At 40.0% G+C, this 26,323-nt stretch overlaps 1 protein-coding gene across 3 annotated transcripts in view; it reads right to left on the reverse strand.

Moving 5' to 3' along the window:
• The window catches only part of epha3 (eph receptor A3), a 98,198-nt gene that overhangs the window by 13,421 nt on the left and 58,454 nt on the right, over nucleotides 1-26,323 (reverse strand). For 2 of the 3 annotated variants that reach the window (XM_051403096.1, XM_051403098.1), the window contains exons 6-15: nucleotides 23,837-23,961; nucleotides 17,060-17,222; nucleotides 16,188-16,293; nucleotides 15,494-15,558; nucleotides 13,745-13,870; nucleotides 9,623-9,808; nucleotides 5,964-6,025; nucleotides 3,666-3,875; nucleotides 1,090-1,239; nucleotides 234-427 (exon numbers count right to left, since the gene is read on the reverse strand). In XM_051403096.1, coding sequence (XP_051259056.1) covers nucleotides 234-427; nucleotides 1,090-1,239; nucleotides 3,666-3,875; nucleotides 5,964-6,025; nucleotides 9,623-9,808; nucleotides 13,745-13,870; nucleotides 15,494-15,558; nucleotides 16,188-16,293; nucleotides 17,060-17,222; nucleotides 23,837-23,961 — 1,387 coding nt within the window. The remainder of the gene's footprint in view (nucleotides 1-233; nucleotides 428-1,089; nucleotides 1,240-3,665; nucleotides 3,876-5,963; nucleotides 6,026-9,622; nucleotides 9,809-13,744; nucleotides 13,871-15,493; nucleotides 15,559-16,187; nucleotides 16,294-17,059; nucleotides 17,223-23,836; nucleotides 23,962-26,323) is intronic. The other variant, XM_051403097.1, reaches the window with a different exon arrangement.

Here is a 26,323-nt window from a genome sequence, read left to right on the forward strand (position 1 = left end):
AGGTGTCTGTTAGTCAAATACATAGGAAAAATACAGCTAGGAAAACAATAGCCACATTCTAGGCTCCCATTGTCAAGTTCTACACGTGTAACCAGCAGATGAAGGCATGTCACGTTTGCATCATTGCACCACCTGCAGGCTAGGAGCGTTTTCTCATTGTGTGCTGTTTTCTGCACGCACACAACAAACACCAAAAATGACAACAAATAAAAGGTGCAGAATCTTTCCGATACCTGGAGGTGGTGTTGGCAGTGATTTTGAGGCTACCAGGGTTGCGGATGAGTTTATCCAGGATGCTGACGATCTGTTCAAACTTAGGCCGGTTGTTTCTCTCTTTCTGCCAGCAGTCCAGCATCAGCTGGTAGAGGGTAGCAGGGCAGTCCATGGGTGGGGGGAGGCGGTAACCTTCATCTACAGCCTTTATTACCTAGGTATTAGGAGGTAAACACATTCAGCATTAAAACAACATCTAATATGCTCTCCTGGAGTAGTTACTCTTTATTACAACCAGGGTGTTACAAATACGCAAGTATCCTTCTTTAATGTTCAGTATATCATTATGCTCTGATTGGTGGATTACACATATTTACCTTTTTAATATAATACGTTAATATACCAGATTTTTTGAGCTAGTTGTTGCATTGTACTGTGTTGTTTTATAAGTATTGTGTGTTGCATGGACCCTTGGAAAAACCTTTCTGCTTTAATGAATGGGGAATGAATAAAATGCACCACGCCCTTTTAGACCCATTCAAAACACACTATAATTCACCCGCAGGATATGGTCACTGGGCTGAAACAACGTTTTTCACTGCTTTGATCTTGATATTTTGAAGGTTTAACCCCTTTAGAGTGCCTTACTGCATCTGGGAGATTACGTTCCATTGTTTTCTACCTACGTGCCATAATTCCCTTCACACGACACTGAACATGAATTAAACATCTCACCTGTTTTGCTGGTGCCTTAACTTACTTCCCATCAGTAAAGCTTGCCAAACCTGCAAAGCTGGCAGCACTGCTGCAGTGGTGGGTGCGCCACACTGACGCCCCTGCTAAAGGAAGTTAACTTGGCAACATGGCAGTACTCACATCCTGATTGGACATCTCCCAGTATGGCCGTTCCCCATATGACATCACTTCCCAGAGCACAATGCCATAACTCCAAGCATCACTGGCCGATGTAAACTTCCTGTAGGCAATAGCCTCTGGAGCTGTCCACCGGATAGGGATCTTTCCTCCCTAAGAGAAAATAACCAGTCAGTCTATCAGTCAGTCATTCAATCACTCAATAAATCAAACGTATTTTCTATACAGCATGATGCATATATGTAACATTGGAGGTATTACACCCAGTACACGCAGGTTTATTTTAAATGAAAGGTCTACATGTACTGAACAATTCAGACATTCTTATGAAATGTTCTGAAACCTGTTAACCCCAATAGGCTCTGTGGTTGGGACTGGGAATGGTGATCTCAACATCCGATCCAGAACTGTAACAGTTATCTGAAATATTATTATGTGGTGTGGGGGACCTGAAGAGAAACCTTAAAATATTTTTAATGTCACATTTGCTCTTCCACACATACTGATACTGAACTATCTTTCTTAAAATGTTGTATTTCAAAGTAGTCATATAAAGTGACATTTACCCTTTTTTGTGTTCATATTCAGTTTTAATAAAAACGTTTCAGCATTGACATTAAAGAAAGAAAGAAAAACTGAAAAACACATTAATCAAACCATAATCCAAAGTTTCCTACATAACCTCTCACTGTAGTGTCTGCTGCATTTGTCATTCTAGCTGAGAAGCAAGACAAATGAAGAAAATGGAGCTGAGGAAAGGAGGCTGATGGCAGCCAAAGCTAACAGAGACATCAGCCAAGTCACTCAGCTCTTGCCTGGTGCTGTGCAGTCACACACATAGCCCTCTAAAAAGCAATACTTATTTGATTACTTGTACTTATACCGCCCAATCTCTAAAGAAATGCTTGGGAGTGTATAAGACATAAGACTCACAATCACAAATGGTTGCAAAAATGAACAAATGTGCCCACGAAAAACCCACAACGCAACACAAACACATGTACACACACTGCTCTTACGTTCATACTGTACATACCTGCTATCCTAAGAGGTCAAAGTGCACACACACACTGCACTCACATGCACAGACACACACATAAACAAAGCAGAACTATAGATTTTGCATAAAAAGTAGAGGCTAAAAAAAAAGTTGCTTGGATGGAAATCTGCTAGCATCTGTCTGGAGCGCTGTCAGTTACTGTAACATGGCAGAGTTTATTATTCTGTCTTATTATTTTAGATTATGTATTTCTGGGAGAAAGGCAAACGGCACACTGACTGTTTATTTGACAAGCAGTTCTCAGCCAGCAAATTATACTATGTTTAAAGGGGCTGCACGCATTGGTCTAGACCACAGGATCCCATGATGAAAATGACCACACACACACACACACACACACACACACTCTGCAAGTACAGATGAACGTATGAGGTGTGGCATGCCTGCAGATAATGTTAAATTTTGTGACGTGCGCTTCAAGAAGTGAAACAAATAAAACTATATTAATTATTATTATTATTTTAGATATTTTCAGTACAAATCTCTTCTTGAACTGTCATCTGCTTACCTCCCAGATGTTTTTCTTTTTAAAGTTTCTCTTAAGATGTTACTTTTTTTGTTGCCTATGCATTGTACTAAAAACATCCGAGGCAAGTTTCTAACACTAAGAAATTTCCCACAATTCAGTTAATGGAAACTCCATTCCTGTCATGTCAACTGTCATTGTTGTTTAGGTTTTATAGTGTCATCATCCAAAAACTTCAAGAGAGTTTGCAAAGTAAAGATTTTCAAACTGTCTCCTTGCCACATACCCTTTTTCAATTACAACAGAAAGTAAGCTGTTTTGCCATTGAAAGTATTCAAGTTTTCCCTTATTTGCTTATGCTTAGACATTTATAGCACAGATGATGAACTACCAAATTCTTTTGGAATAAAACCTACGCATTAATGTGAATGGTGGGGTGGTGGATGGGTCAACAAAGCATTGACTACACTCCCAAATTTCTTGTTGATATAATACATCCCTTCTGGACACATGGTTGTTTAAGTGGTATTCTCCATGACCTCCCCAGTTGGTGAATGTTTGCCATTTCTGTACTGAGATCTAGGGAGGCGAAGCGCTGTGGATTTATGTTGGTTTTATCACAACTCTGCTTTTATTTATGTGTTCTTCTCCCCTGCCATGCTAGGAGAATGAAAGAGGGACGCAGTGTGTGTGTGTGTGTGCTGAGATTACCTTAGGCTACAGAATGTGTGTGAGAGGGAGTGCATGAGAAGTTGATGGATAAATGTGCAGCCCATTTCATAATAATGTACATTATTATGAAGTCAGTATGCATAAAGACAGGAACGTTGCTGTTTGGTATTTTCTGAATGGAAAATTGAATTATTCTGATTTAAAAAGGGAACAGGGGATGCTGTAGACAATTCCAGGGCATACTGTGTACCATATTCCATTACTGTGTTCATGGTCTTTTATGCAACATTCCTGAAATAAGTGGTGTGCCCCAGGACAGTGCCCAACATATTCGTTCATGCTGTCATTTATGTCCCTAATTGTGTTTTTGTTCCAGCTCACCCTGGTGGTGTAAGCAGCCTCCGGGTCGTCCTCCAGGACTCGGGACAGGCCAAAGTCTGACACTTTACACACCAGATTGCTGTTGACCAGGATGTTTCGAGCTGCCAGGTCTCGGTGAACGTAGCCCATGTCTGACAGATACTTCATGCCCGAGGCGATGCCACGTAGCATGCCAACCAACTGGATGCCTGTAAACTGGGCATCATGTTTCTAAAAGAAAGAAAGAAGAAAGGATGGAGAAAAGAACAGGCATACACTGTTAATACAACACTTTAAATATATATTACATGGAACACAAAGGGAGTCTGACCTTTCTGACTATTTGCATAAAATGAAACCTTTCTACATTAGTATCCACAGCATTTTCATTAACCTTTAAAAACCACCTTTGACATTCTGTACCTCATCTTCTGCCCAACTGTGAAATACCAAAGCCACAGACACAGTAATGTATGGAAATTAGGATTAGAACAATATATTACTGAAATGGTTTTTCTCTTTCAATCTGTCAAGTTGCTGTTATCCACCACTCACATAATGCTGTTTTATTACATATTTATTGTATAATGGCCAATGTGATGACCAATGAGAGCTCTTTATCTTGAGTTGACTGACCTTTTGGTTTGATTCTTCACACGTATCCATTAATATGCCTCGTATTATAATTTTCAATTTTAGAGTTTTTAAGGCTACTCCACTCTGACAAGCATTTTTTTTTTCAGGGTAAATCTTGAATGCTTAAATTAAATTAATACATAAAACACACAATGCATACATCAAAACAGTTAAGTTCAAAGGTAAAAAGAAATATGAGCACAATGGTATTTAAAACCATATGTGTGCTGATCTTCAGAAAGCCGGTCAAAACTTGCACGCACAGAAATCTGTTTATAATGCAAGCCCTAAGGTATCTATCTATCAATCTATCTATCTATCTATCTATCTATCTATCTATCTATCTATCTATCTATCTATCTATCTATCTATCTATCTATCTGTCTGTCTGTCTGTCTGTCTGTCTGTCTGTCTGTCTGTCCGTCCGTCTGTCTGTCACTCAGGGTTTGCATCCATTGCTCCACACATGAACTCGTTTGCCCTGTGTTTGTTAAAGACCACGTCATTTACGAGATGAGTGTAAGATGAGTGTATTTTCCTGCCGTCTGGAGCAATTTGTGGCCAGAACCACCTGGCTTAGTCACCTCAAAGCGCTGCAGATTCAGATTCAGAGCATGGACATAAACTAAAATGCATAAACTATGAATTTGTGTGTGTGTGTGTGTGTGTGTGTGTGTGTGTGTGTGTGTGTGTGTGTGTGTGTTTTCATATATGACACATTTTCAATGATGAAGTGCAGGCCTCTGGGAAAATGGCAGGAAACAACAGCTACTCCTCATGCATGTGTCTGGATAGTGTGCAGACACATGTGGAAAATGGTTAAAACAGGCATCAGAACACATGCTTTCATGCCAGTGTTGTGGCTTGGCTGTTGTGCTTTGGCTAATTTCAGTGAGGCAGGTCAATTCCTCTTTAAGAGACAGAGGCATGGCAAGAATCAAATTCACTCCTGGCCAGACAAGTAGTGGGGATACAGTTCATAAAACCTTGTCATTTGATAAGTCCTGTGTGGCAAGTTTAGCTGAAAACAGAACTGCTCAAATCAACCGTTCTCAGGTGCAGTATTCACTGGAATCCATGGAGTAGTCAACAAGAGAGAACATTTGGATATTTGCTCAGCTGTGTTCAGGTTTCATAACTGGACTGATCTCTGTAATCTGTGGCAGTAAAGACACACATTTCTAGCAAATTGCATTTTACACAACTGACTGAATAATAGATTTTTTTGCTGTGTGAAAATCTAATTTAGAAATGTGTCATGCAATATCTGTTATTTGATAGCATCCAGAAAGAAAGATCTAATAGATGCTCAAAAACAGGATTTTTTAGCTGTTAAACCTAGATTCATCAATACAGCTATTTTATTCCATATCTGATAATACTCTCCCAACTGAACTTTTTAACACATGTTCGAACCAAATGTCACCATTCACTTTCTAGGCAGAAAAGCACAGATTTACTGTACTGCTTGACAGAATGACCTGATGATTGATCAGACTGTGTGTTGTACAGGTGCAGACATTTTTTGTCACCAGATTAAGGTGTTCCCCGGTGTGTGTTCCTTAATCCTCAGCTAGCCATCCAGCCTGTGTTCCCCCAACTGCGTCAGGGTGCGTTATATCATGCATCATGATCCATTCTAAATAAATGTGTGTGTCTGTGTTTCTCCATGTTTTTACTTACTCTCAAGAAACTGTCCAGGGATCCATTCTCCATGTATTCTGTGACAATCATGACGGGTTTACCTGTAACAAAAGGGGAGTTTTCAATCTATGGTCACATCATATCAATTGCATCACTCACAAAGTGAGAACAATAACTTTGGTTTGCTGTGCAACATAACTACCAGTCAAACAACAGACACTCATAGCCCAACATTATATTGATTTCAGATTTATTCTCTGAAACTGGCAAAGTTATAAGGAGTCAGCAGGGAGGGCTGTAACTTGACTTAAAGCAGACATACGTGGGCCCTGATAGGGACCAGGTTGAACTCTCTTTTCTGTCTGTCACACACACACACACACACACACACACACACACACACACACACACACACACACACACACACACACACACACACACACTCAGCAGAATGAAACAATCCTAGTCATAGTTTAAGGGTCCCAACAGGTCAGCCGTCAAAGTGTGACATCTTTATTTCTGTGGAAAATCTGGCTGTAAATCCACGCTGCCTGCTATCATCTGTACCTGATCAGACTATACGGCCTGCACAAGGTTTATTACAGGGGAGGAAAAAAAAAAAGAAAAAAAATCCCTTTAAGAAACCTTTAAATCAGCCATTATTAAATGAACAGCATGGGTGTCAGGACTTGTTTGTGTCCCAGATGGCTTTGCTCTCCCTGCTTCACTCTTGACTTACCCCTAGCCGTATGCTTCTTCTCCATTTTATTCTGATTAATGTACCCTCTTCCCTCCTCCCCCTGCTCTCTTTCATTGCCGGCCTACCTTTTCTCTATCATCCCTGCCTCTCTCTTTCCCCATCACCCCATCCTTCCCCTTTTTTTCCCATGCCTCTTGCATGTATTAATGTGAACCCTCCCCACATCTGCCGAGACAGACGTGTTTTTTTCAGGAATGACATGGGCTGAGTGGAGAGGGTGATGGAATCGGTCATTAAAAGAAACAAATCCATTACTCTCATTGGAAAAAAAAATTACTTTCCGTTAATAATGATGGAATTTGGCTGACTCAGTATATCTAATTAAATCAAAGCAGTTCTGAACAAAGCAGAGTGAATTACAAATCAAAACGTCCCCATGAGTCAATCAGACAAAAAAAAAGTTCCATTTGGCACAACAACCAGCTTAAAGTAAATGAGCCAAGACAGAAGGTATGCTTGAATTACATTATGGTTGTAAACATGAAAAAGACTTTCCAGTTTGTGATCATCATGAAGCATACATATCCAAGTTTAACATTTTTTGCTTCCGAATTTACATTGAAAAGACTCTAATATAAGTTTTTCACTATGAAACAGGCTTTTCTGCCACTGTTAGCAAAGAGATTTAACTGTTGCAACACTTTCTGCAATTACAGTAAAGAATACAGATACAGTTAAACACCCTCCACCCACAACCCCCATCCCTAAAAGGCTGTGATGGATCGCTCCGTTTACCAGCGGACGGTTTTTATAGTCGTAGACGAGAACACACACACCCCGTCCTCCCTCCTGTCCTCCGCCCTCTTCCCTTCCCTCTTTCTCCCTATTCTCAACATTGGCAGCAAAGATAAAGGCCCCCAAGCCCCATTTGTTCTGTGAACACAAGAGTGTGTGTATGTGTGTGTGTTTGTGTGCATGTGTGGATGTGTGTGTGTATGGGCGTGAGAGAAAACAGTACATGCATGCGTGTGTGTTCCTGCAAATATGAAGCCTGTGGATCAGCCAAAAGCAGCAGCAAGGTAAATGGGGTGTGAAAGTCTCAGGATTATTAAGAATTAACAGGAGCAGCTTAATAAATCACCCTACAGCAGTGTGTGTGTGTCTGTGTCTGTGTCTGCGTGTATGTGTGTGTGTGTGTGTGTAGGTGTGTCTGAGAGCATATCAAATGGACCTCCTAAAACTATGCCCTGCACTTATGCTGCTTCAGCTCACGCACATGTGTTCAGGGTATCCCTCCAAAAGTCATGTACAAACACACACACATACACACACACACACACACACACACACACACACACACACACACACACACACACACACACACACACACACACACACACACATTCATAGCACTGAATATTGGGCTTTCCCTATTAGTCTAAAAGCAGCAAATGAAACCACAGTCTTGTGTTATTGCAACATTTCTCACCGGCTGGACATTAATAGGAAGAGTGGTGTAAGATGTATTAGACAAACAGTCTCAATGATGACGGATAACACACAAAAAAAACGCTCTTCACTTTCAGGATGTACTGTGTTCAAGGCTGAATAACAAGGTGGCAAGAACAAAGCTGAATTTGTGTGTGAATGTGTTTTCTTTATAAAAGTTTTGACAGAATTTCCTTATGTCCAAATGTCAAAAAACAAACAATTAGCAGTTTTTTTGCAATTAGCAACCTTTTCACTGAATTCCCTTACCACCATTATATTAAACTCTCATTAAATCCTCACAAAAAAAGTATATGGTAACTTAAGTCCATAGCATCTACATTTTCTTTTTGCAAGAAATCTCACCATGAAATGTTTAATCTCTCCTCCTGAGAGGACAAATAGATGTATAAATGACAATTTTGAAACATTATTCACTGAGAAGTCAGTGGTGACTCAAATTATGAATCATTCGTTTTGTTTGAAATGTATCATTTTCAGTTAATGGGGGGATTTTTTGGCAGTTGTTTGACGTGACAAGTTCTGCAGAAACTGTAATTGCAGAGAGAGAAAACAGAAAAAGAAGGACCAATATGGTGTTAAGGATTAATTAACACCATATTGTTTGAATGTCCTGTCTGTTCCTGCTGCCTGCACATTACATGTTGTTTCCTTATTTGGCGTTTCTGTTTTTGATTAGAAGAAGTCCTGCTACTAAGTCACCAAATTCAAATGACTGAAATGTAAGAGGCAGGAAGCAATTAAGGCATTGAGATCACACAAAAAAGCAGAGATGAAGAAAAGAAGAAAAACACAAAATAAAAGAGGAACCAAAAATTGAGGACAATAAAGTAAGGGAAGGTCTCCGTGTATTTTATTCTACTCTTTAGAATAACCATACTGGCAGAACTACTTAACAAGCCTGGTGCCGCAGGGAGAGATAGAGACCAGGCCCGTTTCTCAGCGACAAAGTTCAGACTCATTATTTCCCTTTTTCTGCAGTCATTCCTTTTTAAAGAGGCCTTCTGTGTGCTAATGATAGTCTTATAAAGAGGCCCAGAGGGGAGCAAGTCAGAGATATGGATTTATGGATTTATGCCCGCTTTGGACACAGGCTTTGATCAGAGCACATTGATCTGCAGAGATTTACACCATGGCAACTCAATAAAACTCCTGCGCTCTTTCACAGAAGTGTTGGCCACTTAAGAGCCATTTGTCAAAGACAATTGCAAATCCGGAATCGGTAAAAAGACTCTCTGGTGAGGCCGGATCTGTGATGGAATGTGAATGCAAATGATATTTCCTTTCTCTATTTTATTCAACTGTATTTTATTGTGTTCTGCTCTACTTTATTTTTGTGCTTAAACTTTAAGAATTATTGCCAGTTGTTTCTCAAAATGTGTTCAATTTTATTTCCTTTTAAGTAGCAATCATCATTTATAAAAAAGAATATTCTAGTTTTAATAGAATAATATGAAATATATTGAAAGTGAGTCATGGATGCACTTACTGCGTGTTACCACCCCCTCCAGCCTGATGATGTTGGGGTGGTCAAACTGTCCCATGATTGACGCCTCAGCGAGAAAGTCCCGCCTCTGTTTGTCCGTGTATCCTCCTTTAAGAGTCTTGATGGCCACACAGATCTCCTTCTTGCTGGGCAGCTTCAGGCGACCACTGCACACCTCGCCAAACTCACCTAAAGATAAAATCATAGAAGATGCAACAAAACAAAATGAATGTTTTTTTAAATCTCAAACATATGCTGCATATGTCCAGATTTCTACTAACGCAGTGATTTATATTTAATGCTATGCATTTGGATTTGTCTTATGATCATAGAAATAAATGTATCTGCATATATTTCTAAGAAATGTTTGTCCATTTGAAAACCCATGAGTAATTAATGGGTAGCTGTTGTGTGAAGTTAATAAATATGCAGATTCATATTTTAATTCCTTATAGAACTCATCTTATCTTTCTATTTTTGTAACCTGGGTCTTATTCTCTCATGCTAACTTTACACTCGCAAAACTTTTGTTTCACATAAATCATTTCAAATGCATATTTGAGTCCAAAGAAAGTTAAGAAAGGATTAACTATTGCAACTAATTAACTGTACAAGGATCTCACTTCAGGGCAACTTACTGGGTATAACTAAACTAGCTGCGTAGTCCGGAAACTGGAGAATATTTTCATACTGAGCCCACTTAAAACATACAAAGAACAGCTGTGTTCATATGTTTTTTAAAGGAAGCCTGAAGTCACTCATGGATGGCTAGGTCAATTTCACCATTGAGAGCTTTGATAACAAGCTGAGAATGAGGCAAGTACTGTATGTGCAGTTCTTGTGCACTGAAATAAAATAGTGGTTCAACTGTTGTTTGAGGTGTCAGAATATAAGGATGAAGCTGCAGATTAAAGAGGATCTTGATAAATACCTCTGTCACTACTTAACTCCCATTAATCAGGGAATGTATTTATTGATTTTGGAGAGAAATCACTGCATAATTATGTCCATGACCACTAACTACAGTAATGACACCACGTGTGGTATTACACTTTGAAATTGATCCACTCGAATACTCGTTCCAGATCCTTCACACTGAACAGACAGCAAAGTAACCTTTCAACTCTCAATGTCGTATCAAAGCGCAGCATGACTCAACATCCACTCTGGGAGAGATCAATTAGCATTCCTCGCTGGTGAGGGGATATGCGTGTTTACATCAGCCCATGTGTACCCATGACTGTGTGTGTGAGTGCGTGTGGTTCAATAGTGACTGTAAGCTTCCATGTTGCAGCTGGTCACAGGCATTCGGCTGGACTGTAGAAGATAAGTGTATGTCCTTGTGTATGTATCTCTCTGTGAGTGTTTTACTGCATGTGCATATATTGTGTGTGTCCATGGGTGGTGATGTCATAGCTAAGATATGTGCAGATCCCGCTCAGCCCGGTACAATCATTCCCCATTGCAGCTCTGAATCAGACAGCATGGGTCAAACCTTGGACTTGAACAATAGGGTCTGGGAGAACTTAATAATTACAACCTGTTTAAATACCCAGTGCATGCCTGCAGCCTTTCCTGCTATGCTCTGTTCTTCTGGCCCTCAGCAGTGGACAGACGAGCCAGGCCGAGGCACCATTTTTATGTGGTCACTCCAAAAAAGAAAATCTCGGTCTAATAAGGCTTGATTAGGGACACTCACTTCTTTCCTGCTCCGAGTGGAGCTAGGTAACCCACTTTGATGTGAAAGTCTGACCCATGTAAGCAGAGTGGAGCATGTGTTCTGTCTTTTAACACACAATCACCGATTGGCAAGAAGATCAAAGTCTTGTTAACATGTTTAATGAAGACAGATGGGGATTGAGGCAGGGATGGAGAAAGAGGAGGTATGTTGTGTATTGTTGTGAGTGCTTACATGGTTTCATAAAAATCACACAGATGGGTGGTACGTTGCATTCAAGCTGATGGACAGAAATGTTTACATCGTAGCTTAAGCTTTAATGTTGACCTCTTGTGTTCACTTTGCATTTACTTGTTTGACAATAGATTTAGAGTAGAGAGGTGAAGTCCCACTCCCTTTCCAAGCTAACCCTTTTACCACTAGCATTTATAACTCAATGGGTTTCTAAAAGCATCAGAATGTTCCTATATTCTGTTCATAAGACAAGTTGGTGTTTCCCACGTGCTGGTTACTAAAATTTGATCATGTTGGTATTTTAATCAAGGTATAACTACTATTTTCGTAGCACTCACATGTAACAACAACACAGTATATCCCAAAAGTGTGCAATTAATGCCAAAGCCTCATGGGAACGGGGGTTGCTGAAAAATAATAAGAAAATCATGAAAAGGTATAAATGAACAAATGTGTGAATCTTAAACTAAGTGCAGCCGTGGATAACCTAAAGAGAGTTTGCCCCAAGTGGCCAGGTTTGTTGTGGTAGCGTGAATGCAAGGCAATTATTTGTTAATAAGGAAGATATCATTTTTATCTCCTGAACATGAGTTCACAGTTACTTTCCAGCATAGATAAAAATAGACATATTACACAATGTGATGTTGAAGTTCATGTAAGTATGGAGATGCACTAAAATAAATATACTTTATCTCAGCTATGCACTGTGCACATTAAAAATGTATATTATACTGTAGTGTAGCCTACTTCAGTGTGAACTCAACTATGTGTGTGTAAGGGTACTGGGGTTCAACTCATAGGTTTTAGAAGGGTGATACAGATGGTGGTATTAATTATATATTTGTAATACAATATTTTATATACTTGCAACATTGCATTAAATGTAAATCTGCTGAAATGTGCATTAGTTTATGCACATTTTCCTGTAATTGATTAAGCAGATTTAAAGAGGTTAATATTAACTCAGTGAAACCAAAACTTCACTTTAGAAACAACTCATAAGAAGGGATTCCCATAGAGAACCTGTGCAATATTGATAGATTCTACACTGAGTAAAAAGTGAACACAAATACTTATATGATAGTGGATAACACTGACTTGTCTGTATCCGATTTCTAATAAAAAAGGCCAATATCTACCGATGTATCGTTGTAGCCCTATAGAGATTAATATGATTTGTCTCTGCTATGTACTATGAAAAATGGAGTGTAGCGTCGTCCAGTGTGGAGTCAGGTATTAGACTCTCAGGCCGTCCTGACAGCTTTACAGTGTGGAGGGCTGGTGGGACTCTGGAGACCGGCCTGCCGTTATGTGCTGTGTGCTTTAGTCTCCATCTATCCTGCCTGCACTTGACATGAATCACAATGCATTACCCTCCCGTCTGCACTCCTGCTCAAGTTATCAGGGAGAACATGAGGAGAGCAGAGGAAGCTTGTTTTACTGTTGTGATCATTAGACGTAGTTCAGAATTAGAGCAACCCGCAATTGCCTATGGGGAATGTAAAGAAAGAAGGGTATTAAGAGAAAAGGATGAAAGAAGGAAAGAGCAAAGGTAGAAATGAACCTCCATTATAGAGGAGGGCTAGAAAGAGGGGACTTTAAGCTGGGGCATTAAATTCTTCTCATTCCCAGCTGTGCAGTATATGGCACAAAGTTAAACTAGCCTGCTGCTTAGAGAATGCAGATATATAGGAGCTCTACAAGCACTTCATTTTTTCAGTGTGTGGCATGCACTTTGTCATTTAAACAGAGCGTGAAAGAGTAAAAAAGTAAAGTACTATGAGGTGAGAGAGGGAAAGAAGAGGTCAGGGAGAGGAAGAAACCATTTATTTCTCTTAATCTAGTTTCTATTTTTAAACTTCTTTAAAATCTGGAATAACTCTTCAGTGCCTGTTTTCTGCACTGATAAACTTTTCCTTTGATGACCTGGGCAAACTGGTGATCCGATCTTGATTTATTATAATTTATGTTCCTACTTTATTCAGTGAGGCGATAATTAATTGCTAAGACTTCAGAGAATTCAGTTCAAGAATCCTGAATAGACAATTAAGTTTTCTAAATGTACTAGTGAAGCTATCTACAATAGCCTTCAACATTTAACCATAACTTGTCATTTTGCAATATAGCTTAATAAAATTTTACTTGTCTAAAATAACTTGTATGGTGTCTGTGTATGCAGAAATGTCTGGTCAAGTGTATTCCTTCATTCTCACCTGCTCCCACCACTTTATCGATGGCAATGCAGGAGGCGTCCAGCTCCTTGGCAAACTCGTGCACAGCCTGGCTCGGGTCCTCATAGGTGTGTGGGTCTACGTAGGTCCTGATACCCGGCAGACGCACTGCAGCAGGAGAGAGCAGGTTGCATCAGTTAATGACCATTTAAAAACTGTGTCCCTACATCCATCTGTCCTCTGAACATTTTTAATGACTTTAAACTTTGTAACGACATGTCACCTCGCAAGTGCTCAGCTTTACAGTGAAAAACAGGAATCAAAACATACTGGTGATAAGTGATAATGCGTCTAAGCTGAACACTGCACAACAAAACCAAAACTTTAGAGATGATGTAATCTTTATACTGAGTTTTCGTAAAGAATTTCCTTTAAGAAACAGGTCAGGATGGATTTTCAACAGGAGACAGTTAATACATCAATCATGTGTCAGAATAAGAGCGGCCTGCAGATGCTGATAAGGTGAACAATATGGCATATTTACAAGAACATTTTTTATTTCGTTTTTATGTGTGAAATTCATAAAGTCATCAATGTGGGCCGATTTGTGATATAAACAACACACAAATGAATTAACAAAGAATGACTCAACACTTTTGTGAGATACTCCGATAAACTAAATCTAAACAAATAAGCATGAAGAGAGTTGACTTAAGGGTAGGTTCTTTTCTCCGGACAGTGTTTCCTTGCTTGGCATTGGTGGAGGGATAGTAACACAGGGAGGGAATTTGTACTAAAAAGACTAACTTTGTAATATACCAACTTTGTCTAAGTCAGAGAGCAAAAGCCTCACATTAGCTTTGGCTAAACTCAAGAATGCCCATTTGCACAGCAAGAAGATTGTAGACTTCATGGCCAGTATATCTGCAAGAGGAATAATCACAGCAGCCCAAAACTGTCTCAATATACTATATAGGCATTTTAATATTGTTTCAAGAGAGACTTGGAGAAAAAAGGGAACCTATCCTTTAAGTAATAAAGCTTTATTTTATTAGTCCCAGTGGGGAAATTTATGCTCTGCATCTGACCCATCCTCACTATTCATGAAACAGTGGACAGCTGCAGTTCAGTGCTTGGGGAGTTTGGAGGCCAAAAACTGGGTCAGGGTTAAAGGTAGGAGTATTCCTAATAAATAAGACGTTGTGTATGAGTAAAGGAGAACAAGCAACAAAGAGGAAGCTCAGGGAATATAAAGAAATGGGAGTTAATTTTATACCTGCTGTCCCCCCCATCAGGGCATAAGTTGCTACTTTGGCTATTTTACACAATGGTCCAAAAAGCCCTGTGAGTGAGACTTTTTTCTCACTGGTCAAAAATGTATCAATGGAAAGGACCTTCCTCTGGAGTAAACCCTATAATTAGACATTATTTAAACCTTAATTCTCAGCATTGGCTGGAACTGGCTGGGAGTACAGTCCAATCTTGTTCCCTTTCCAAATGAAGCCTCCAGGATTGGTTTGCAAATGGACCGAAAAACCTCCTTCTCAACATGGTCTCGGTCCGATTACTGTCTTCTCATATGACCAAACGAACCGAGGTAAAGGGGAAACCACTTCAATCTTGGAAATAGCTACTCTCAAACAACCACTGTCGGTAAAGATGCGTGAAAATGCTCTGAGAAAAACATCTCCCCAATTGTAACTATCAGACTACCTATAATGCAGCTACCTAGTCGTATTTCTACTCAGTAAACAGTAAAGTGAGAGAGGATAGATCGAGTCCAGTACTTACAGTGTCCGTTGCCAAAGTGCAGTCTTTTCTCATCAGGATGTTTGGATTTGCTGTGGCAACAAAACCTGCCAATCCAAACAGAGAAAGGTCATAAGTAGTGCCACATCTCCCAATAAGACTTCACCCATTGGCCCAGCCTGGAGGCTAGCAAGTGCTGTGTGTGTGTGTGTGTGTGTGTGTGTGTGTGTGTGTGTGTGTGTGTGTGTGTGTATGTGTAATCCCAGTTCTTATAAGCCAAGAGAGGATCAGTAAGTCTTATAATGAGCCATGGATTTATACTCTCTCTGAACAGTACTGACTGCCAACTTGAGCCACACACACGCAGGCATGCGTGCACACAAACACACACACACTCACACACACGCACGCACGCACGCACGCACGCACGCACGCACGCACGCACGCACGCACACACACACACACACACACACACACACACACTTTCTCCTATACACCCGTGTGCACCTAAATACAGCTGTTACAGTATCTTTTACAGGAATTACAGGGGAGGAATAGAGGGAAACATATTTGGTGTAAATTCATAGTATGTGGTGTTGGCAGGTAAATGGTCATTTTAAAAAATAAAAACACATCTAATCAACTTTCAGCTACCCCTGAAGGGAGAGAGCAAAAGGCTAGCTGTGATTGGAGGAGAAAATATTCAGCAAGAATCAAATCAAGTGACTGGACAGACCTGCCAATCAGGACGTAGAGCAGCACAGTGAGTAGGATGATGGCCACGGCGGAGGAAATGGCGATCAGAACAACCTGGCTGCTCTCACTGGAGATGGAGAAGGCTGCTGAAAGGAAGACAGCAACAGGTAAAGAGCAGCGTGTATCCTTTTTCATAACACACAAATTCAAATACACATATAGACACTACTTCCCCATCTACAGTATATTATCAATTTAAAGTATTCCTTTGATTTAATACAATATATTTATAGGAGGATATACAAGTTGTTAGGGTAGTTAGTGTCTTTCAGGACACTTGGCATTAAAGTTTCCACAGCCCTTATCTCACTCTGTACTATAGCAACAAAAAAACAAAAACAAAAATGACACAGCTGAACAGTATTAAGACAACTACTACTCTAATTTGAAGGTGTCCTTAGTAGCATTCAAGTAAAACATGAACATCAGCGGTTTGTTAAGCTCTTTGTCTGTCCTTTGCAATCTAGTTCACATGATATTGATTTTTAAGAACAATAATGTTGCAACAATTCAGCTGGTTGAAGCTACTACAGCTGACCTTTTGTGCCAGTAAATCCCCATTTATTAAAATTTGGTTTCAGTTTCATGGAAGAATGTTTCCCCAGAATGCAAGCCTATTGTATAGAAAAGCTTCGGAAGCAAAAACCCAGGACAAAAACATAACATGCATACTTGTGTGGTTTCCATAAAGAATGGCTCCAGAATCTCACTATTCATTATGAGTTATTTTTTGTGACAGGCCAGTATTGGTCCTGGCCCCCTATTAATCAGCAATCCCCACATAGACTAACCATATTTCAAGTACAGTAGTAAAAGAATTTCTGTAAAACTTCTATTCTGTGCTGAACTTACAGTCGGGGCTTGTCTCAAACTGGAAACTGGGGCTGCTGGCTCCATATCCGGCAGCAGTGCGAGCTCTGATCTGCAACAGGTAGGCAGTGTTGGGCTTCAGACCATTCAGAGTCACGTTACAACCCCGGGCACGAAGGATGGTGTAGCTGGTCTCCTGCTCCTCCTGTAAGACAAGGCGGTCAAAGGAAGAGAGATAGGAATTCAGTAATTGTAAGACAAGTAGCTTTTTCTTTCTTTTTATCTTTACATATACGACTATTTACTATTTAGTCTGGATTGGAGTGGAGTGGGTTAGGGTTAGGGATGAATACAATATACAGTATGTACAATATATATATAACACAGGATGCATTATGTGAACGTACATTTTCACACACTTGCACATACCCACCGACAGACACAAACATCCCAGACAGTTTGGCAGTTTTCTTCCCAATCTGATGAATTATGCCTTTTATATTTTATGACTTCTCTCCTACTGATCTCTACTGATACAACAACAGGAGGATTTACACAGCAAGTCTGCATTCAGCACATTGTTTCCAGATGTGGACGGACGAAAAAAAACAGTGGAGAAAAGATTAGAGGGCAGGAGGGAGAAGAGGTAGAGGAGAAAAGATAGAAAGTAGCCCCTTGATTTTGGCTCTGTGCAGTGACATTTCCACAGTTTGGATAATAGGGGGACCCAGTACAATTAGCGTTGTTGGAATGAATCCCATTTAGTTACACCCCATTTACTACAGTGCGTCAAACATTTTATAACGCATAAATAATGCAAAACATGCATAAAACATGCTATATGTCATTCTATTTATCACATAGCTTTGTGTTTGTTTTGTTTTATGTGTGTGTGAGATTACTAATAAAGAATGATATGAGAGTGATCAGCAGCTTTACAAGCAGCCCGTCAGTATCAGGGGACAGAAGGCCCAGCACAGTGCAACATAATTCAGCACCAGTGTGAAAACACTTCAGTTAAAGAAGCCAAATGATTGCTTGAACCAAAAATACAGTTTACACCAAATGTTGTGTTTCACTGTCTGTGCCTCGTTGCATGTTTGTCTGCAATTGTCCAAAGTCAAAATTGCTGAGCCAATCCATGCTCAGGACAGGCTTGCAATCACATTAATATTGACCCAGTTCGATTTTATGCCACAAAATTGTTAAATAGGGGGAAAATAGGACGAGGACGATATTAAATCTTAATGACAACCTATTAGGGATGACTTCAACAATCCCGAAAATGAGCTACATGTTTTGCAACGTAGCCAATCTCATAAAAATCATTCAAGGCCGAACCATGTTCAGGCATAGTCAAATCCTCATTTTATAGACCCATTTATAAAGAGGCACTCATTGGTACAGGCAACGGCATAAACACTCATAGACATTCAAACACACACACAAGCAGCGTCTAAAAGAAACTTCACGCCCATTAATGGAGTGGATCAGACTTTTATAGCGCACAAAGCTTTTTAAACTGCTATATGTGTGAGGAGGTAACTGATACACCAGACCTGCACTTGGACAACTCTTCATCACAACTATAAATCTACTCGCAGCTTGTCACTGTTCCGCGTTCAAGACAGCATGTGATCCCCTGAAAATCACACACAGGTGTGGCACAAGCACTTTTGTGTGTGTGTGTGTGTGTGTATAGGTGAGTGAGTGTGTGTGTGTGTGTGTGTGAGAGAGAGAGAGATACAGAGGGACAGAGAAAGAAACTCAGGTAAGACACCTCTCTTTTATGCATACTGCAGCCCAATAAGCTGTGTGAGCTGACCACTTGCGTGTGTCCGTGTATGTGTGTGTGCCTCACCAGAACACTGCTACAATTTAATATGGCCTCTGTGCTGCGTTCTGCTTTGACAATCTAAACAAAGCTGTAGCAAATTATAGCTTGTACAACACACACACACACACACACACACACGCACGCACGCACACACACACACACACACACACACACACACACACACACACACACACACACACACATAGATGCAAACTCATACAGACTCAAAACAGGAGATGTACAACACAAGTCTTGTAAATACAGTGTTTCAGCCAGCATTCCTTCCATCTAAGACTAAATAAACAGCCCAAATTAAAGTGGATTTTAAGCTCTTTCTCTGCTCTTTAGATTACAGTGATAAAACATGCAAAAATAATCAGCAAAGTGTATTCCCACAAATTCTATTTTCACAAAGTGCATTTGGAAATGCCTTATCGGCTGTAGAGCGCCCTTTAGCCGGTTACAGCGACAGGAAGATCATATAGTTAGCCTGGGATTTCCAAAGATGAAACACCTCTTTTCTTCTGGGAAGCTTTCTGGTTGGGAATTCCCAAGAAAATCACCAAACATTCCCTAAGAATTCCCATATATAGGATACATAGTCCAGGAACAGCCCTTGCCCTTCGAAACTTGGGCCTCTCGTTTCATGACCGTGTGACACAGTGGTATGTGTTGGGGTAAAGAGCAGCGTAGGCAATAACAGAGGCAAAGGACTGGCTAGATGGGGTTAATTCGAAATTATGAGCTGCAAGGATTTGCTCGGTATGAGCCGTGTCAGCTATTAATACCACAAACCTCTTCACTCAGCAACATAACTTTATTAGAGATCCATCAGCCTCCTGACAAACAAATCATCAATCAAGACATATGTATGGAATTACTATTTCTTACCTATATTTGTTATTTATGACTATTTCTAGGTCATAAAAGCAGTACAAATGCATTACTCAGCAGGACTGCATGGAAAATGTAGCATGGGGGAGGTAGTGCTATCAGTCATTAAGGTAGTGCTATCATCAAATGTTTAACTTAATCATTAAAACATTTGACTAAAGATTAGAGTACTAGATCTTATTATTTCAAGCCCTGGAAAACATACCAAGAGACACTTAGAACATATCTGGAATTAATTTGCACTGAACTTAACACACTTCTAAATCTTGAACTATGTCTAACATCGTAACGTATTACTAAGTTTATGATACTGTCCTCACCTAGTATCAGTATAATATAGCGACTGTGCATCTCTTGTCACCAGTGCATCAGTTCCAACCACTAATTTTTTCCCTTTTCAGTTCCCTTTAAACTAGGAATGGAAATGTGATTGTTCATGTTGCTCCCAAAGAAGTATTTATTTCATGTAACTTTGGTTAAACTTCTGTGGTAAATTAACCAACTCCCTACTTTTAATGGAAACTTTAAAATGTTTCACAAAGTGTAAAACTCTCTGTAGATTGTATCACTCATACAATGTCATTTTTACAATTTTGGAAAGATGCCACACACATTGAAGGTTATTTATGCTACTGACCTGCTAATGCCTCACTTAGAGTTATCATGGAGCCTCCAAAGACTCAGCATAATTTATGAGTTAGCATGCTAAAGTGAAATATTGTGTGCACATGGAAGATTATGAAGTTCATGTTTTCATCAGTTGGCAGGAAATGCATTACTTTAAGCAAGAGAAGTCCAATCAGCACTTTGGATTTAAAGAGGTATGAGACTAAATGACTTGTGACGATTAATATTTGTGTTCTGCCTCGTATTATAGAGCCCAAAGCTATACAAATGAAATATCTCAACTTTTAAAATGACCCTACTTGTCCCGCTTCTTACACAAAACAGTCTTGTTTGATTTTTCAACCCCCAAATGAAAACATAGCTGTTATTGTATGACTTTCCTTGTCGGCTGTTGGTTTGACCCTAAAACGGATCTATTGGTCGGTTGGGTAATTAATCTACTATACAGGAGTATTTTGCTTTGAGTGATGTTTTGCGGTTGTTGGCGAAATGTTCACTTTTCTACATTAAGAGAAGCTAGAGTCATCGGTAAACTGCTATCAGATTACACGATAATGTACACACTGTATTTCTGTTTTTAACTTGTGTAAATACAGACAGAGAAAAAGCAAACAAACACATAAAAGCAGAGTCTGGCTGATTCTGCAAATCTGAACATCTTGCTAAAAGTTCTCTCTTAATCTCTGTCCGTCTGTTTTTGTTCTCTGTTTCACCATCCTGTTTATGTGTATATGCAATTATGTCTGCGTGTGTCTGTGTATGTGTCTCTAAAAGCCTCTTTCTGTCTCATAAGTGAGTCATGGTGTGGTCTTGGTGTGGGGAATTCGTGCTCCAGCTCTTGTCCTCCTATGGCCTTGATCCTTGGCATGCTAGAGGCCCTCAGCGTCCCTCTGCCTGCCACATGAAGAGGCCTCTATCCTGGGTTGTTATAGGGGTCTCCTACGGTTGTCCCTGTTCCCTCTTCTGCATGGAAGAGCCTTTTGTCTGGGGTTTGAAATCCCTGGGTATGTATGGCTGCTGTGGAGAATCCTCTGGGAACTTGGTTTGTGCGTAGGTGTGTGTGTTTATGTGTCTGTCCCTGAGTGTCTCCAGTAATTCCTGAGAGACAATGTGATTAACAGGGATCAGTGCAAAGCCCCAGAGATTTTTCAATATAAAGGTCTGTCACACAGACTCTTCCTTAAGCTCCACCCTCTCACTCTTGTCCCTATCCTCTTTTAATGAATATGCATTTGTGCTGTGTGTGCGACTGAAAAACCACAACTTGGAATTAGAACTGCAGTGAGCTCTGACCCAGTATCAGTCCTTAACTTACCCTCTCGCTGTTTTCCAGCCTTGTTCTAACATCTTAGGTAAGGATGGCTGAGCAGGGAACAGAGTTTAGTGGGGAAACAGCTTCTGTCGGCCTACTAATCAAGAGATTAGGGGCCACTGTTGGCATTCAAGCAAACTGTGATCTGGGACACACACATACACACACATACACACTGAATCTGCCAGAGTGATTAAACTTGCATCCACGGCTAATTTCACCATCAAATGTCAGCCATAGAAACAGCATTGGTGCTGAAAGCCAGTGTAATTCGTTCTGCACTAATTTCCCTCACAGAGGAATGAGCGACCCCACAGACGCATTTACTGTCTGCCATAAAACTTGTCTCCATTAAGGAGAGGAGGGGAGAGGAGGACAGGATGTGAAATAGAGGGAAAGATGAAAAGAGGAGATGAGAGGAGTAAGTGAGGAATGAAAGGAGTGAGGAGCAGAAGAACGAAGACAAAAAAACAAACAAGAAAAAGGGGAGAAGAGAGGATTGAGGAAGTAGAGGAGGAAGGTAGGATAGTGGAAAAAGGAAATGAGACAAGGAGAGTGCAAGATGAGAAAACACATGTTTTTTGCTTGTTATAGTAAGAGATACTGGACATCGGTTTCATGCTGTTTTTGCAGCCTGTTTAGCACTTTTGTGTCACTAAAGCTCATTTTAAATAATAATAATCATTCATTAGTTATACCTACTTATTAAAGCCCAACTAATATATCAGTTACCGATATTATTGGCTGTTTTTATTATTGGCCATTTCCCGTATCTAATTGCAGAATTAGAGTAACAGAGAAGACGCAACTCTCAACAATGTCTAGAATTGGTTGACATTGTATATGTTAAAGTATATTTTATTTCAGTATTAAAAAAAATAAACAAAGTTATTTGTTTAAGAAAGTAGTCATATTGGTGCAATATCGGCGCACAATTCACATGGAAAAAGTCTATTCATATATCGGCCGCCATATTGTTAATCAATTTATTTTTTCCCCTATATCTCACTATAATGTCTGAGGCTTTTGTAGCAACGATGACCAGAATATCTTAAATTGAAGATGAAACGTTTTAATAAAATGGATTTATGGCAAACTTCACCATACTGTAAAGCCATATTGTTTGTCAGTGTGAAAAGTGAGAGCAAGCCACAACATAGCACATTTCAGGGACTATGGGTAGAAAATAGCAATTTGCTAAAACCAGGTGCAATGCATCTCTCCTTGTTATATACAGGGTTAATGTTTTATTGTGCACTGTCCCTGTTCAAATAAAAGAAATAATAATAAAAAAATAATAATAAAAGCAAGAAAAAAAACAGGAAAACCTCAAATATTTTATCCCCCCAAAAATCAAAACCAGTTTACATGACCCATCTTTTTTGTTTTGTATTATGACTTTTGGCCATTTAGCACATGGAAAACAAAAACAATCCAGCAAACAGGGGCCTTAAGACAACAACTTGTCATTTTGGAAATTTGCGAATATATCTAGTAAATACTGTATAGTAGCGCAAAGACTGTAAAAAGGATGATGCTCCCACAAACAGTGCTGGGCTGCGAAGCCATTTTGGCATAGTGACCACAACTTCTGCAGCATTGCGTCACGCACACTGGTCCGAAAGTATTTTTCCCATTCTTTTCACATCACCACAAAGTAACAATTTTATGGTCAAGAGGTGTCTAGCAAAAATTATTTTATCCCATTCATGTGTGCGAGGAGCCAGCAGGAAGTTGGCCGACTCAAATGTGTCTGCCCTCAACCGTCACGCCTGGAGAAGGTCTCTAGTATGCAGGCTCTATTGGTGTTGCAACGTTTTCAGAATATGCGCCCAGTGAGCAACTTTTATGAATGGTTTGAACCTGGTTCTCCTTAGTACATCCAGGGATAGAACAGCTATAGCCTGGCTCTGTTCAAAAGCAACTAGCAACTCTAAAGCTCACTATATGCCATTATATGCTGGCTGCAGTCTTATATTTACCTGACAGATAGGATTATGGTATCAATTTTCTCATCAAACACTCAAAAAGAAAGCAAAAAAGCATATTTACTAAAATGAACTATGTCTTCAAGAAGTGCAGTTTATGATCCTGCCTTGCTCAAAGGCACACAAGGTGAAGCATCAACAGTGACAGATCCTGCACCAACCTTTTCGTAGTATTTGATCTCATAGTCGAGGATAATGCCGTTGGGTCTTTCTGGCTGCTGCCAGGACAGGGAGACACTGTTTCGAGACGTCTTCTCCTTTCTGATTACTGTAACCGGCGAGGGAGCTGGATGGGAGACAGACACAGAGTGAAAGAGATTGAGTGAGTTCCTTTATGGTGAGGTTCAGTGGAAGTTCAGTCCCCGGTGTTGCATCCTGGCAATTGTCTATGGTTCCTGTTAGCCTAATTCAGTTTGCTGCCCAGTGGGGCTGTAGTAAAGGCTGTGTGTTGGTAGGCGGAACGAGACAATGTACACTTATGCAGACTTGAATAATCACACACACAGGTTCTAACACATGTAGTACCTAACGTCATTTCACCTCTGTGAGAATTCATCCTAACAAAACCTTAACCATTTTACCATGAAATTGCCATGAATCAATATATTACAGTTTTATAGTGTTTTCATACCAGTAGTGGCAGCATAACTGCATGTCAGTGGTAGTTGTATTATCATCTTGACACTCTCTTTATTCAGTATACACCCACATCCCTGTCTCGTGACAAGCCTACAGTAGACAGACTAAACCTAACCTTGTGAAAAACAGATCTTTGATCAAAATCTTTGAAATGTACGATTCTAAAAAGGGTGTTTGCTTAGTTTTTCCTAAGAAAGCCTCTTGAAAGGAAAGAAAATTATGCCAGAATAAATGCAGGAAAATAGAGTAGTAACTAGAAACAGCAGACACATAAAAGACTGCCAGCTCGAAAATTGAGAAGTAATCTCTGGGTGGAATCACTGGCTAATTTCATCCAAATAAAGAAAAACAAGGTTATGCTTGCTTACCATGTTAACTATCTCTGGAGCTGGTAAGAATACTTAAGACTTTTATTGTAGTGTCTATTGTTGCTTGTTGTTTTCTGCATTTCCCAGAGAAGTGCTGTGTTTTTAATTTGAAACCCTATAAACCTTTCCCCTTCTCTCACTGCTGTCCCCATCCCTTTCGGTGTGGTGATTTCTCCCTCGCCAATCTTCCTCGCCAATCCTTCACCCATGCATCGCCCTGCCTCAGGGAGTTCACATGGTCCCAATCTAGTAATTCAGCACATCCCTCCCTCTATCAAGCCCTGCACCCCCTCCCTCGTTCTGTCTCTCTCTTCACTCCCTTTCTCATTTCCCTTTTTTACTGCTCTCTAATTGCCAGGCAGCTCCGGGGCCAGCCCGGCATCTGAGGCATCGACTTTTAATTTTATTAGACCACAGGAAAAAACATGTTTGTCTTTGAAATGTTCGAGCCTTTCTTGATTGTGATTATATAGCTGCAGAGTGCGCCTGTGTGTATGTTCCATGCATATACTCGTGTGTATTTCCGCGGGAAGTTATTTTTTCTCCTGTAATGAATCCAGATGGGGAGAATCTGTTTCTATACCCCCTGCTCCTCCTCTCCTCCTCTCCCTCTGGTTCTGATAGCGGGGTGAGGCTGTGCTTTTTATTGGCTCTGTGGTTTATGGTGGTAATGATTTACTGTGTCTGGGCCGCTTGGAGGCAGCTTCAAGTTCCTCTCCTCCGCCTTTTCTTTCTCCTCACTTCTCTCTCTCTCTCTCTCTCTCTCTCTCTCTCTCTCTCTCTGCATGTCTATTGCTAAGCACTTAATTTGCTGTCACTCTCTGTTTCTGTCTCTGATATAACTGTAAAAGTGATAGAGCAAACCAGGCCCATAATGTCCTTAAACACTGGCCTTCAGTGTCACTCACCTGTGATTTGAGGGACATGATGCAGCTGTTGGAAAACATCTATTTATTTCGTACAGTAACATAAGTGTACTATTGGAAGTGTTAGCAGTTCATTGGCAGCAGTGGAGTAAGTATTGTGTCTGTGACTAGTATATTATTAGATATTTTATCATTAGATTGTATGTACTGATGGTTCAGTGCATAAGCAGCATTTTACTGTTGTAACGGTAAATACTTTATACCATTATGTAGTTGCATCCAGTGGTTCCCAAAGGGAATGGGAGACGAAAGAAGAAATAATGTTCTCCTTTCACAAATTTGTTTTTGGGGGACTTTTATTTCACAATAAGGACCAATATTTGAGAGTTTTACCTCTTAGAGCCTCGGACATTTATTTAAATTAAACCATATAAGGAGTTTGGAAGGGAATTGTCTTGTGACAACATGTGGTCACAAGCAAAAAAAAGGTTAAAAATCCCTATATTAATCCATGACAACGTATTGTATTTTATGTTTAAATAAATGAAAAGAAGATGTCAAAAATGAATTAGTTATTGATTATCACCACCTTCAGATCTTGTAGGTTTTTCAGTATTGATATGTTAACACATACTCAAATTGAATATTGATGAGAGTGCTTCAAAGTGGTCACCAATAACCACATCATCAATAAGCAGGTGAAAAAGGGATTTGTGCAGGTATGTGTGTATATTGTATGTGCCTGTGTTTTCTTCTGTCAAACCCATTCTGCCAA

Source organism: Dicentrarchus labrax, unplaced genomic scaffold (genome assembly GCF_905237075.1).
Source record: "Dicentrarchus labrax unplaced genomic scaffold, dlabrax2021, whole genome shotgun sequence".
NCBI classification, from domain to species: domain Eukaryota; kingdom Metazoa; phylum Chordata; class Actinopteri; family Moronidae; genus Dicentrarchus; species Dicentrarchus labrax.